Below are 15,760 nucleotides of genomic sequence, written 5' to 3'. Positions count from 1 at the left end.
AATACAAAATACCAGTGTCTGGCAAAAATGTAAAAACCACTGAAGCACGTCGACAGGAAAGTCTGAGACCCAGAAACACTAGTATACACGAGAACAGAAGGCTAGGGAACCGTCGAGACAGAAACACAGCAACATGAACTGACAATCTGGCAGAAGTGAGTGGAAAGAGTTCAGTAGGTGGGAAGTGACAGGAAGACAGAAAGACATACAGGGAGATAGACGGACAAACTGTGACAGTTCACTTAAAAGTGTCATTTTGAGACCTGTTTCGCCATACAACGTAGTGATTGGAATCACCACTTCTGGTTTCTCAATCACAGAGCACAGGCTTGACAGACAAAAATTATCAATAATATTTTGACTTGTATCATAAGTGAAGGGGATAAAGGGCACATCAAGTTGACTTAAAGGACTAGTTCACCCCAAAATGACTTATTTTCTATCAATTACGCACCCCATGAAGCCTTGAATTCATTCATGTTTTTTGTCGAATTCCTAAGCCAATAATTTGATTCCGGTAGGAGACTCAAAGACTCAGTAGGAGAGTCAGTAGGAGACTCAAAGATTCTCCTACTGACTCTCCTACTGACCAGTGACCCGGTCATCAAATTATTGTCTCAGGAATGTGACAAAAAACAAAAAATCTCCATTCATTTCAAGGCTTCATGGGGTGTGTAATTGATAGAAAATAAGTAATTTGGGGGGTGAACTACTCCTTTAATACTCCCTGGTTGTGATAATCACAATAGCACAGAATCAGAATTCACATATCAGTGAAGATGCATTCATATTTGTTGTACTTCAAATAGATCAGAGTAGTGTTCAGTTCATCAATGAAACAGGTAGTTGTTTAAGCCCCTCACTTCACAGTATCACTGTTGCTCCACCAACAGACAGATGCAGCCTTGATGTACGATGCTGTGTACATGGTGGCTGTGGCCGCTCAGCGGGCCACCCAGATGACTGTCAGCTCTCTACAGTGTCACCGCCACAAACCCTGGCGCTTTGGACCACGCTTCATGAACCTTTTTAAAGAGGTTGGTGTCGATGGAATATGTAGAGATCTCCCCAACATCAATATATGACTTATGTAAACGATGAGGTGTCCGATATTGGAAAATAACTATTATATAATATAATATAAATATAATAAATATTTCCATAACCGAACTGATTCTATTATTTTCCTATTTTATATTGAGTTATAGATTAGGTCTGGCCCCTCTCAATAGGGATTTGATTTCTCTCCCTCCGAAGTTGTGAGGGACCAATCAGGGTCAGTATGCAAATATGGGGCGGGTTTATCACCAGAGGCATTTTTTGAATTTGCCCCTCGGAAATGCAGGTTCCACACAGAGATTCCAGACTAATATCTACGCAGTGATATTAGTCTGGCCATGCCAGGCTAGCCTACTATAACCCCGGGTATAATTTGGCCAGGGGTATATTTTGTGCTGTTACAAGGTGACCAGATCAAAGGTTTGCCCAACTAAATGTATTATTTCTCCAACTGAACTTATGACCTCCAAGCGTTTTGGGGTAAATAAGGGGGATCATAAAGTATGTGGCTGTCATTCTGCTGCACTACCCACCCGGCTGGGCCGACTGGCTGACTAGAAAAACACGGAAGAAATGAGGCCTTTGATGCATGCGTTTGATCTCTTAAATCCAGTTGAGAAGCATTAGCTGCCTTGGAGTAGAAGCTTCATCATTCAATCCACTCACCTATATTTCCAGCTTTCCCTCATACTATTTACAACCCGACCGATACCCTGTTGGCCATCGGTCACATTGCAACGCGTTGTGAGCGTGTAGATTAGCTATTTTTGAAAATATTTGAAAACGACACATTGACTAAATAATCCCATTACCATATCGTCCAAAAGGTCAAATATTTGTGAAACCGATGTATCGGTCCTGCTCTAATTGTATTACTCTCCATATCTCCATAAGCAGCTGTAATAATATGTCTAACCTGACATTTAGTTTGAACCTTTTTGAACTTTCAATGAGAGACGGGGGAGAACGGTTTTGAAATTAATTCCTGGAAGATGTGTCCTAAACATTCCTCTCTTTCACACTTATATTGATGTATTACATTCCATACAGTACATGGGAATTCATCCATAAATCTATCCAAACTGGGTGCAAAATATACAAAAAAATAGATTACATTTTCATAGAAAATAAATAATACATGACAGGTACTCACACAAAAATAAATGCAACTTCCCATAAAGGGATTCCTTGTACGTGTGTGTGTGTGTGTGTGTGTGTGTGTGTGCCTGCCTGCCTGTCTGTCTGTCTGTCCGTCCGTCCGTCCGTTTCCCATTCAGTTTTTTAATACTGACTCAGTCTCTTCCCAGTCGTGCAGTTGCCGCAGCACCACACAACCTCATACAACAGTGACTCCATTTAAACACTTTCCCTTCACTAATTTCATGCAGTGTTAACTGTGATGACACTGAGCATTGTAAAATTCTGTTATACTATACTGTATGTGATTGGATGTTTGTCGCCCACAGTGTATATGATTTTGTTGAATGACTCATTCATTCATATATTTTAAATGAAATACATTATGTTTAATTTGTCAGCACACGTGTTTTCTTTTATATTGTTTTATTTTTTATATATCCATGAATCGATTAACCACTCAACCGTTATGTTATACTTTGTCGCACAATCGTGAAAATTGCAGATCTACAAGCTCACAACGTGTCATGTTTCATCTATAATGACATGCCCAAAATAGGGATGGAATTTTCATTGATAATTTTATTACAAAGCATCAATTATCAATTGTTTTTATAATCAATTCAATTGATTTGTTCGATTAACTGTTGCACACCTACAACCTTCTAATTCTTCCCAACCAGCCATCAATTTGGACCTCCCCTCAACCTGTCTGTTATGACCTGTTCTCCTCCTCCTCCTCCTCCTCCTCTTCCTCCTCCTCTCACTTCAACTTGAGGAAAGCTTGGTCCAAAGTAGCCATTAGTCCCCAGAGACAAGTGTTATGAAGACAGACCTTCAAACTCTCCCCTTGCATCTCTGTCCCTCCCCCGCAGGCCCAGTGGGACGGACTGACGGGACGCATCATTCTTAATAAGACAGATGGCCTGAGGAGGGACTTTAATTTGGACATCATCAGCCTCATGGAGGACGGCACCGCCAGGGTGAGCACGAGAACGCGGAGCAGCCAATTACACGCTCTCATGCTGCTACTTCCCATACGTCTGATGCATCCTGTCCTGTTAGGCATGCTTGTACGCGCGTGCATGTGTGTGTGCGCGTGGGTGTATGTGTGTTTGTGTGTTTGTATTACTATACTTGTGAGGACCAAACGTTCTCACAAGTATATAGTAGAATTTGAGGAATAGACGTTATGAGGACCATTTTCCTGGTCCTCGCAAGAAAAATGGTTGTTTTATGGTCAATATATTTTTTTGAGATACGTTTACAATTAGAAAAAGATTAGGATTAGACATTTAGAGGTTAGGTTTAGGGGTCGGGTTGTAGATTTTTCCCATTTTATACTAGTTGTGCGGCGATGGCACACACCGTAAAATAGCTGGTCTACAAGCGCACAACGTTGTGAGCTTGTAGATCTGCTATTTTTCGGCTATAGACTTGCGGTTTAAGATTCCTCAAATGTTGATGTCCTCACAAGTATAGTAATACAAATGTGTGTGTGTGTGTGTGTGTGTGTGTGTGTGTGTGTGTGTGTGTGTGTGTGTGTGTGTGTGTGTGTGTGTGTGTGAGATGAGGAGAGATGAGGAGAGATGGAGAGAGAGTAAGAGAGTCCCCCTCTACACCATTAATCCATTGATTTATTGTTTTTGCTTCAAGTTATTTTTTCAACTGCATGTGTTCTCCTCTCTGCATCATTCTCTTTGCATCCTCCATAGCGTTTGGTGGAGGCCGGAAGTCAACGCAATAAAAGGTGGATCAAGGTTGGTGCACGAGTACCCGTGCTGTATCTCCTCTAAGCCTTCCTGTTCCCAGCTCCCAGCTCCCTTCCTCTCCAATGGAGGACCAGTCCATTGTATATGCTGTGCGTCTCTTTTACCACTCACTCGCCCTGTCAGCCCCCGTTTCTCTTCACTGGTTTTGTTTACAGCCGTGCCACGTATTTTGACATCGATGTCCACCCCGCGTTTGCTGGGGTTGAAAAAGGTGTTGTTCTGGAAGTTGTCAAGATGTCAGGCCCCGCCCCCACCAAGGGGGGGAGGGTGTGTCAAAGGAATTAAATGATTAGTTTCATTAATTGTCTTCTAGGAGATGTTACAGTTCATGTCCATATAATTGGTTGCTAGGTTTCTTGTCATTTATGCTGTTTTATCATGACTTGTGACTGTACCACTCGCCAAAGCAATTTCTGGTAGAACCTTTTTTCATGAGTTCTGATTCCCCCCTTTTCTGTGTCTCTGAACTGTCAACCAAGCGACAGAGACAGACAGACAGACAGACAGACAGACAGACAGACAGACAGACGGGCAGCAGTTGTCCGGGCACAGCAGTGTGATTTATGCAGTAATTGTAATTCCATTCAATAAGTCTTATTAATAAGCCTCCCCTCTAAGGGAATTCTTCTATGTGGAAATGCACCATGCATAAAATGCTTGGCTTTATGGTCCTGATAAATGAATTATCAAACCGTGGCAACCATGTTAGTTCTTGGGCAGTGGTGTGTTAAATACACTCTGGAGGATGCTGGCAGAAGCTAAACTTAATGAATGTACAGTAGTTGGGGAAATGAAGGGTCATTCCTTGTTCCTTTTCTTTTTGGACGTTACACATTGTGCACTTGCTGATCTTCTTGGCCTGCCTGCGTTATATTCCTCCACCGCTGTAGCAGTTTTCTATCTAGAGTATCTAATTTAGTTTTTGGATGGTACATGTAGTATCTTGGGAGCCTGATAGAGAAACCTTTTTTCCTTTTTAAAAAAAACGGCAACTGTTTTGAAATAAGATCTACGTGTATATCAGTGTTTTTACTTTTCTCTGTTGGGATCTGCTTTGACAGGCCCGATAAATTAACAGCTGCTGTATAGATCCATGTCTTAGTCATTGTAAAATGTAATTACGGGGCCAGAGCTCTGCTCTGGAACCGTATTGTTATTGGCAGTATTCTGTCACTTCTTCTGCCACTTTTCGCAGTTCTGGCTGAACCGTGCAGTCGCTTTTTACAAAACTCGGCCATATGGTAGATGGTCATGAAAAACGATCAAGAAATAATTCTCACACTCATTCGTCAAAAGGTGGCGCTATAGCACTCAATTGAAAAATGCCAACTTTGAACAGGTACAACTCATGCCCTGTTTGACCTACAGCCATGAAACTTAGATACACATATGCGTCTCCTCACGCTGAACAACTTTCACACTCTGAATTTTGACCTCTGACCTTTAGATCTCCCACCATTTTGAATTATATGAAAAACAGTCATTGGCTCCTAACTTCTGCATTTTTTCACTTATGGAAAATCCGTTGGAAATTTTTGTAGAAAGTGGTCCAAAGTTCAAGTGTGAAACGTTTCGTGCAGATTGCTCAAAAATCCCAGGAGGAGATAGATTTTAACTATTACAGTTTTATGAAAATTATTCATCTGTGCCTAAAACATACATGCAGACTCACATTTCTTTGAAACTTTGCAGAAATGTACAGGGTCATTCCAAATATCACTGAAACCAATCTTACTCCAATTGGCCAAAAGGGGGCGCTATAGCAATTTTTTGAAAAGGCAGACTTTAAACAGGCATAAGTCATGCCTCGTTTGGCCGAAAGTCGTGAAACTTGCTTACACATGTGCCTCGACTCATGAGGAACACACGTATCGATTTGACCATTAAGCTCCGCCCTTAGATTTTCCGCAATTTTGAGCAGTTTGAAAAATACTTGTTTTTGCCAGTTCTGGCTTAACCGTGCATACGCTTTTTACGAAACTCGGCCATATGGTAGATGCTCATGAAAAACTACCAAGAAATAATTCTCACACTCATTCGTCAAAGGGTGGCGCTATAGCACTCAATTGAAAGTGCCAACTTTGAACAGGTACAACTCATGCCCTGTTTGACCTACAACCATGAAACTTCGATACACACATGCGTCTCTTCATGCCCGACAACTTTCGTGGTCTGACTTTTGACCTCTGACCTTTAGATCGCCCACCATTTTGAATTATATGAAAAACAGTCATTGGCTCCTAACTTCTGCATTTTTTCACTTATGGAAAATCCGTTGGAATTTTTTGTAGGCAGTGGTCCAAAGTTCATGTGTAAAATGTTTCGTGCAGATTGCTCAAAAATCCCAGGAGGAGATAGATTTTAACTATTACAGTTTTATGAAAATTACTCATCTGTGCCTAAAACATACATGCAGACTCACATTTCTTTGAAACTTGGCAGAAATGTACAGGGTCATTCCAAATATCACTGAAACCAATCTCACTCCAATTGGCCAAAAGGGGGCGCTATAGCAATTTTTTGAAAAGGCAGACTTTAAACAGGCATAAGTCATGCCTCGTTTGGCCGAAAGTCGTGAAACTTGCTTACACATGTGCCTTGACTCATGAGGAACACATCTATCGCTTTGACCAGTAAGCTCCGCCCTTAGATTGTCCGCAATTTTGAGCAGTTTGAAAAACACTTAAACCCAGGATTTTTCAGCTATTTGCGTGAAACTGTATCATCTGTGTGATCTCCTTTTTCACAGTTACTTATCTGTTGGGCCAATGGCGTCTCCCTTAAATGAAGGCCTCACAATCTCAGGGTCGCCAGTTCAAGCCTCACTTGATGCAGACTTAATTTAAGTTGAATTGCAAACAACATGACTGTATCATTGAATACATGTGCAACTGTTAAAGGTAATGATGAAATGCTTCTTGGAGAGAGTATGTTTTTGCAATGTATGACAAACTTCATTGTGAAAATAACCGATCTACAATCTCAAAACTTTTCAGATAGCAACATGTTTCTGAGCTTGTAGATCGGCTGCTTTCACTGGTTCACTTTTATCTTCAACAGATGACCTCAGCCTGGACAAAGCTATAGCCCTATAGGTAGTGTCTCAGCCTGTGAATCCAAAGGTCGAGAGTTTGATTCCTGTCAATGGCAATAGGTTGAGATGTCAATGGGTGAGGTTTTTCACCTGGGATTGCCCCCCTGCGTCCTATATATGACCACCTCAGCTGGGTTGGGCTGAAAAGAATATTCGCCTGTTGGAATCATTTGCTTTGTCTCAATTTCAATCTATTCCCTTTCCATGTCTTATTGTGCTATTATTGCACTTTGCTTTTTGTCTGTCTGTCTGTGGGTGGGTCATTCCACTTTTCAATTGCATTGCACAAAACATAACTGCATCAAATAATGCATGTGCAATTGTTAAAGATAACATGAAATGCTAATTTGAGAGTATTTCATGTTAAAGATTACATGAAATGCTTATTCAAAAGTATTGTTGTCAAAACTCTCTCTCTCTCTTCAATCTATTCTGTTTCCATGTCTCTCTCTCTCTCTATTCACTGGCCCCGTATTATCGCTGCTTGCAGCTATATTGACTGTTTGTTTTTTGTCTTTGTGGTCGACTATAACATGAGACCCTGATTTTATAGGCGTTGTTGGGCCAGTTTAGTGTCTGAATAGCTTCAAAATGACCAAAGGCAAATACATTTGATGTTTCAGTACATGGAGGAGCTGTAACAGAGTATATTTATTTTTTACAGCTTATTTGCTTATTTCATTAAACAACTGCTCCTACCGTTCTTGTCCTGAACTCAACGTTAACTTTGAGATTGAATTAAGTCAAATGAATTAACTCCACACTTCCTCACTCTCTTTACTCATCTGCAGTTGCAAGAAATAGGGCTGATTTATGGATTGTGGTATATACTGTAGGGCTGGCCCTTTAGGTAGTACCAGTAAATGGGGCAGAAGATATGGATAACTTTTATCTAGGGTGGACGTAAGCACATTTTCTTTCTGACTGACTAAGGGTGAATTGAATTAGATAAAAAGCTCTTCAGAGCTGTGAATCATGCTATGTCTTTGATTGGGAAATCACTCATAGTCTTCCTCGGAAAATTAAACATTTTAAACCTGCCGTCCCTATTTTGGGCATGTCATGTTAAAAATGTATCAAAATGTTTCAAACATTTAAAAACTTTCAACATTTTTGAAAACATCAAACATATCAGATTGTAGATCAGCTATTTTAGCTATTGGTTGTATGACGAAGTATAGCTATAGGGCTTAACCACAAGAACCCTAGCATTTCTATTCAAGGCATGTCATAATATGCGAACATTTGGCGAAAATACCTGTAGGTGAACATTCTGTGAAAATAGCAGTAGATCGTCTATTCATGGCGAAGAGATTTGGTAAAAAAACAAAGGGGCCGAGTATAGACCCATGGGGGATCCCGGTGAATGACGTACACAGTAAGGGTTTAAGAAGTGGTCAAGTGGTTAAGACTGTATTCTGTTGATATACGTAGCAATACCCTCCATGGAGCTCGCTGAGAGAGTGTGTTGTTTGACTCTCTAGCTGGCAGGGGATAGAATTCTACCTTGAGGACAGCCATGTTGTAAGGTTAGTTTCAAGTGTGGATAGATCTTTAATGGCTGAGGGTATACCACATTATGGTGGCAGCATATTAGAGGGCATTTTTCCCCATGTTTGAGCTGAATCTAGGGGGAACAACTCAAACAAGGTCAGAGGAGCTCCCTCTGGTGTTATGCCCAGGGGTGTAATGTTTTAGTTTTTTTTACGGGTGCATAAATAGTAGGAAACATGTTTGTATAGGAAAGGACTCGTTTTTATGACTAGTGTAAATCTTCTCAAGGAATGCCTTGAATTATAGGAGCTGAAACTAAAAAGTATCTTTCTCTTCTTTGACGGTGGCTGAGGCATTCTTGTTGTGTGCAGATGAGTGGCAGCACTGGGCTGCAGTAAGCTACTGTAGCCAAAATGCTGGGTTGCTTATATACCGTGTATGTGAGGAGTGAGGACACATTTGCACACTCACCTGTAAACCTGTTATGTAAAGTAGCCATTTGGGTACTTGGCTCATGAATCGAGGGACGCGCGTGCACATCTGTGCATGTGCGTGATCCTGCCAAAAATTACCAGTGCACCCCTCATGGGCATCTCTCACTCTAGAGAAGTAGTTAGACAACATGGGCACTGAGTATCTTAAAGACCAGGCCCATTGCAAGTTGCTGTATTCTATCTTCCACCTTGAGCCATCTCAGCCTAGCAAAGTGAGCTGGGGTTAGGAGAGTCCGGGGTTTGAGGTTTAGTAGCAGTCTTTCAGTTTGGTCTGACGTTTTGTTTTAGTGACATGGGGGTGTTAGACTAGTGCAACCATGAGGTGCAAGCATATAACCAATGTTCCCTTCTTCAGTTTCTGCTTCCAGGGTCCGCAAGTCTGCATTTGGTCCTTCCTTCCATTCTACTCCTGTGACAGGGATGCTCCAGTCTAGAAAGCTTTTTTTCATCAACCACAGTACAAAGCCTGAGTGTTAGTGTAAAGCAAATGGATAAAATACACCTTTGCTGTGTACTTTAATGCTATTAATGATAACCTTTAATCTTACTGTAAAACTGTCTGGGCCATCACTGCCGTGACCTTTGGGTTGTACTTAATCAATGAGGGGATTTGAAAGGTTCAAAATGAGCCACCAGATGCCTATTCTAATCTGATAACTGTCTGGATTATTCTCACTGGTCAGATGAATTTGGCAATCTCATTCACAGTTACTGTCACTCAGTGGGATACAAAACAACACAAACCCTGGGGGGGGGGGCAACCCAACAATTTAGCATCACCTTTGTGCCATTGCACCAATAATAGCTTGTACAATGGAACTCTGTCTCCGTCTGTCCCCACAATGTCTGCAGTTTTTGTCGATATCAGGGATCACCATACAGTGTACAAATGTGTACACCCTACACATTTGGTCGATTGGTCGTATGGTAGTGGGTAACACACTGGGTTGACGAGTACAAACGGGTAAAATGACAACAACAACTACAACAACGGGTATTGCATAAATGGATGGAGACTTGTGTGGTCCCCAAGTAGGCTGGTGCCCAAAGGGGCACAGTCTATCTAACAAATACAAACATTATAATATGATCAGAAAGGTTACAGTTTTCAGATAATTACAAAGTAGGCCAAATATTTGTCATCAGACAATTACAATTTAGAATATGCTGCACTGAAAGGTGCTGTTCAGGATGGCACAGCAATACATTGTACACACTGACAAGAAGTAATCATCTATCTTAAAGTAAAATGGCCTCCATGTTTGTGTTAAATAATTAGGTTGTAGTTGTACAGACAATGAGTGACATAACTTAGAATGCATTCCTGGATAATGTCTTAATAAATAACTGAATATAGCAGCAACAATATTTTGTCTGGAATACACTGCAAAGAGTGTTATGAGAAACTTCACTCAAAACCATAACAGTTAAGTGGTAGGGAACAGCCAGGGACAGTGATTGATGCACAGTTTGTAGTGAGACAAATCTTCAAAGAAATGTTTCCATGGTTCTTTAAAACTTATATTCTGTGTTCATTTTTGCTCGACGATCATAACCCTGTGGATCGTACTGCAGCAATTTCTCTGTCCCCCCTCCGTTTTTTGTAACAAATACTGATTTAATTTAAATGCAAAATCAGTTTTACAGTATTAGCGATGATCCGAATATTCACCAAGCTGCTTTCCCTTCTTCATAGCATCACTGCCAAATTATCATTAACAGTACAAAAATAGAGCCTTGTCCTGAGGAATATTAATTATCATACTAGTACTACTGTACTAAAATTGCATAGCATTAGTTTCAAATATAGTTTTGCAATACAGAATACACAAAGTCATTTAACAAGCACATCGTGCCGGCCAAAGCCTTGGAGTCCTGATAGTGAAAGCCCCGTCACCCTACCTCCCATGGTGCTGATAACAGCGGAACACAAGAGGATGTCCCAGTCATAAGGACAGTCTGGAAGGTCACACATTCACTCCCTGCAAGACACCACTATAACGTTGTCAGGTGAAAACCTTCTATGTCCAAAACCGGGAAAAAAATGATCTGTGTTCCATGGAACCAAGGTAGTTATTATTTAGTCACAAGCTCTTATTAATTCTTTCTATTGGTTAAATATTTATGAAACCCACAGACAGACACTTTCACTTTCAAAATGTTTTGAAAAGTAGCAAAGATTATCAGATCTACAAGTTCAGAATTTGTCGCAATGAAACTCATCGTGAGCTTGTAGATTGGCTATTTTTGAGCAACACGAAGTAGGGCATTAATTTACGAAACAAAATAAACAATTGTTCTGCCCAGTTTTTCCTTTCCAATTTACTTTCCTACCTGGAAGTAAATTGCATTCACGTAGCATCCATGTTCCTCCTGCTGCCTAACCAGGGAGCATTAGCTCTGAATCGCCACACGAATGCAATAAACTTCCTGGTAGGATTTAAAGCCAGCAGCGCTTGCTGATCTTGAAGACCAGTGACTTGTGTGTGAGATACCACATTATTCGCAATCCTTCCAATTTGAGAGCATCAGGTCTTGTCTCTTTCAAAAAACATGTACTGATCTATGGTCTTTATTGCCTTCACCAGATAGCTGTGTGGAACTCCTACACTGGACTGAACCTGACACAGATTACCCGTGACAGGAACAACAACGTGACGGACTCTCTGGCCAACAGGACTCTGGTTGTCACCACCATACTGGTGAGATGGGCAGAAGAGGGTTATGATGTAGTGTAAACAATGCACAGTTGCCCTGAACATCGCGTTACAAACTTTGTGAACTTCCGACTTGTAACTATTTTCCGGGGAAACAGCTGTCAGCCTATAGTCTACAAAAACTATCCATATAACCCTTTTTTCTACACAGTACATTGTTAACAGCTCAAGCTGTGTACAGTTTTGAGCCTACTGTTCCTACAGGTGTAAACTGCTGACTGGATTTTTTCACATGTCTCCTAGCAACAACAGACGGTTGAAACCATTTATAAGAGTTAAGATGAGGTCATCTACATTAGGGCAGTTGTTCTCAGTGGTGGAAGCAGTAACTCCATTTTAACCATCTTAGATTAAACGGAAACACTCGTCCTTGGTTCTGGTGACTGATATTGACCTTCTAATACGTATATTTTTTCAATTACTTTTTTCATTTATTTTTAATTTTTTTTTTGAAAAATGAAAAACATTCAATACAATAAAAAAAAATGAAAAAAGTAATCGAAAAAACACAGCCCCCTCAGATATTAGGAGGGCAGGATGAGTCGCCAGAACCTTGGACAGTGTTTTTGATTAATCTAAAATGGAAAAAATGGAGTTTGAAGTCATGGGTTTGTATAGGAAGGGGTCTGATAAAAGGGGATAAAATATCAAATATCTAAACACTGAATCAAGCAACTTAAAAACTGTCTGGGGGGCTCACAAAAACCTGAGTAGACGATAAAATGTAAACGATAAAATGTAAGTGAAATATCCCTGTAAGTGAAAGTTGCAATACCACAGAAATACTCTATTAGGGCACGCTCCCACCAACACATGGTCGCAGGTTGTGCGCGGCCACAGTTATTTGCAGCCAGCGGATTCTAAAAAACGGGAGCCTGTCACTCACTTTCAGGACCCTCCCCGTAGCCCTTCCCACCTTCTGCCTTGAGCACCATGGTTCTTCCTGAGTCTTGAGACGGTCCGCCTTCCACTCACCCGATTGGACAGAGGGGGAAAATCAGCTCCTGCCTCCAGCAGTTTTTTGCTTCAAATGGACAAGTCGTGTAGAGCAGATAAACGCAAGGACAGGCGGAAAGATCCGCTCTTGCGTGAATCCACGCATTTACATTGACAAAGCATTGGCAGATTCTGCCCCAGAGGTAAAATAAAAGTGCGGTGGGAGCGCGCCCTTACAGTAAAAGTTATAACATTTTTACTTGGTGAAAAGTACAAAAGTATCGGTATCTAAATATACTTTTAAGTACCGAAGTAAAAGTACTTAAAAGTAAAATTGGTCAAAACTTTTTTTTTTATTAGCAGCTTACATTGCGGAGTGATGCGACACGTTGTGAGCTTGTAGATTGTACTATGCTTTGAGTGGTTAATGTATGTTTTGTAATGATAATCCAACACTATAAAGTAACTGGTAACTAAAGCTGTAGAATAATTGTAGTGGAGTAAAAAAGTACAATATTTGCCTCTGAGGTGTATTGGAGTAGAAGTATAAATGATCCAAAAATGTAAAAACTACTTCAAATTTGTATACGCTTAAGTACAGTACTTGAGTAAATGTGATAGGTTACTTTCCACCAGTGGTTGTTCCCCAGCCTGACCCTCAGAGACAGGAGTCAGCATGAACGACAAGAGCACCAGGTGAATGTAATTAACTTCCTGGTAGATTAGAAAACCAGCAGGATAGAGGTCCCTGAGGACAAAGGGCTGGGAGCCACTACTCTGGGGCAGTTGTTGTCAGTGGTGGAAAGTAACTAAGTACATTTACTCAAGTACTGTACTTAAGTACAATTTTGAGGTATGTGTGCTTTACTGGAGTATTTCCAATTTCCAATACTTTTACTTCTACTCCTATATAAATAATTGTATTGGAGTAAAAGTACAATATTTGCCTCTGAGATGTAGCTCAGAGGCAAATATTGTACTTTTACTCCACTACAATTATTTGAAAACTTTAGTTTACTAGTTACTTTTCGGCCATTTGAAAATAGCCGATTTACAAGCTCACAATGCGTCGCATCGCAAAACTTGAAATGGGACATTCTGCATAATGAGTACTTTTACTTTTGGTACTTTAAGTACATTTGGATGCCAATACTTTTGTACTTTTACTCAAGTACATTTTGAATTCCAGACTTTTACTTGTAACAGAGTACTTCTATATTGCAGTATCGATACTTTTACTTATGTAAAGAATGTGAGTACTTTTTCCACCACTGGTTGTTGTTCAATTGTGTGTTTTGGAAGTCTACAGTGTTTCATGGCAACCCAACACTACACCCCATGATTTCACTAATTAGTTTTGCTGTCTCTGGTTCTTAATTAAATCACCTGATGCGGTAGAATAAAAACCCGAATCCAATTCAACATCTTGGCACATACAGTAATTGAATGCCACTGCTCAAGGGTGTGTGAAGAAGCCAGCCAGAGAACGAGAATGGAATCAGAAGAAAGAAATTATGCGAGTGGAAGAAGATAATTATATTATTTGGTGATTTACACATTACACAAATTGGCATTTATTGCCAAAAGTACCATACCGGCATCGTTGCCTATTCACAGCAGCTTTGTAGTCTATAGACCATTTTCCGGTAATTGGCTTTGTTTTAAAACTTGGACTCACCTGAATAATTGAGTCAATGTTGGATAAACATCATTTTGCGGAAAATATGTCATGAACATTTGAATTTGGTTTGTAAATCCATCCATTCTCTGGGGACCATTTTTGGTTAAAGTTTTCAAATCTATGCAAATGCCTTAATCACAACAAACTTGGACGAAATGTGAGCTTTTAGATCTGCTATTTTCAGTGTGCCACCCAATGAAGTACACTATAACAGGGCTTTAAAAAGTTACTGGGGGAATTCTTTGCAGCTCCTAAATCTAAATGAGGGTAGGTACTTGTGTGAAAAGGAGAGACAGAGGAAAATAAGATGCTTTTTAAGATACATAGCAAATGAATGTACCAAATACAATATAATTTTAGTTTGTTTTCTTGCTTTGTTTTGTCTTATTTTTAATTGTTTTGTCCTTTTTTGTGCTATACAGGAAAACCCGTATGTGATGCTAAGGAAGTCAGACAAAGAGATGGTGGGTAATGACCGCTTTGAGGGCTACGCTCTCGACCTGCTGAAAGAGCTCTCCAACATCTTGGGCTTCACATACGAGGTCAAACTGGTGTCTGATGGGAAATATGGAGCGCAGAATGACAAGGGAGAGTGGAACGGAATGGTACGGGAGCTCATCGACCATGTGAGTTGAGCCAGGATAAGTTACTAACGCATAGCAATGTTTTTCAGTCCCCCCCCCCACACACACACACACAGCAGTGCTGTTTGGTTGTTATTAACGGCAGCTATCAGGAACTATTTTAGATCTTGGACACTGGGTGAATATAATTACCTACCTGATAGAATAGAAAGGTAGCAATTGTCTGAGTCCCTGAACCTGAGTGCAAAATCAATGATCTAGAGCCTTTTCTCTATTTCTCTCTGAAAGCTACAGATGTTCTGAAATGACTTGTGTATTGGGCGGTGGGCAGTTCACACTACTACCTCGTAACATCTGGGTGTAAAGAAATAAGCATCCCATCTCTCATTAGGATAAACTAGGCAATTTGGAACATTGGGTAATGTGGTAAAGATTTGGTTAGTTTTATGTCTTGTTCTATCAGCAGCAAGTCGGCATACTGTAAGTATTGCTGCTCTAGACATGAAACTGTACATACTTAGAATAACACATAACTTTAAGTGAAATAGAAAAAGCTGTCTCAGATATTCTTTATTTGTGTGGGGTGATTTTCCTGTTGTACGAGTAATGTTGATTCTACAGTATATACTGCAGTTGGCAGCACCAATGAGAATATAGGTATAATGTGTATTTACTGCAGTGTCTTAGAATGTCTGGCCATCTTTGGCTAGCTTTTCATTATCGAGTAATTCAAAAGATAACAGACGAATAGATTGACTGAGAGTCTATAGGTTTTCATAGACCTGGGACTGA

The 15,760-nt window shown here is 40.4% G+C and overlaps 1 protein-coding gene across 1 annotated transcript in view; it reads left to right on the top strand.

The window, feature by feature from the left end:
- Positions 1-15,760, top strand: part of grik1a (glutamate receptor, ionotropic, kainate 1a) — a gene marked incomplete at its 5' end in the record, with an annotated part of 48,144 nt that overhangs the window by 22,325 nt on the left and 10,059 nt on the right. Inside the window, 4 exons of the mRNA XM_084073454.1 lie at positions 898-1,037; positions 3,072-3,179; positions 11,639-11,752; positions 14,807-15,010. Coding sequence (XP_083929580.1) covers positions 898-1,037; positions 3,072-3,179; positions 11,639-11,752; positions 14,807-15,010 — 566 coding nt within the window. The remainder of the gene's footprint in view (positions 1-897; positions 1,038-3,071; positions 3,180-11,638; positions 11,753-14,806; positions 15,011-15,760) is intronic.

Source organism: Gymnoscopelus microlampas, assembly GCF_963454915.1.
Source record: "Gymnoscopelus microlampas genome assembly, chromosome: 12".
Classification (NCBI taxonomy): Eukaryota; Metazoa; Chordata; class Actinopteri; order Myctophiformes; family Myctophidae; genus Gymnoscopelus; species Gymnoscopelus microlampas.
Note: the sequence above shows the minus strand (reverse complement) of the source record. Positions and strands in the feature narration are given on the sequence as shown.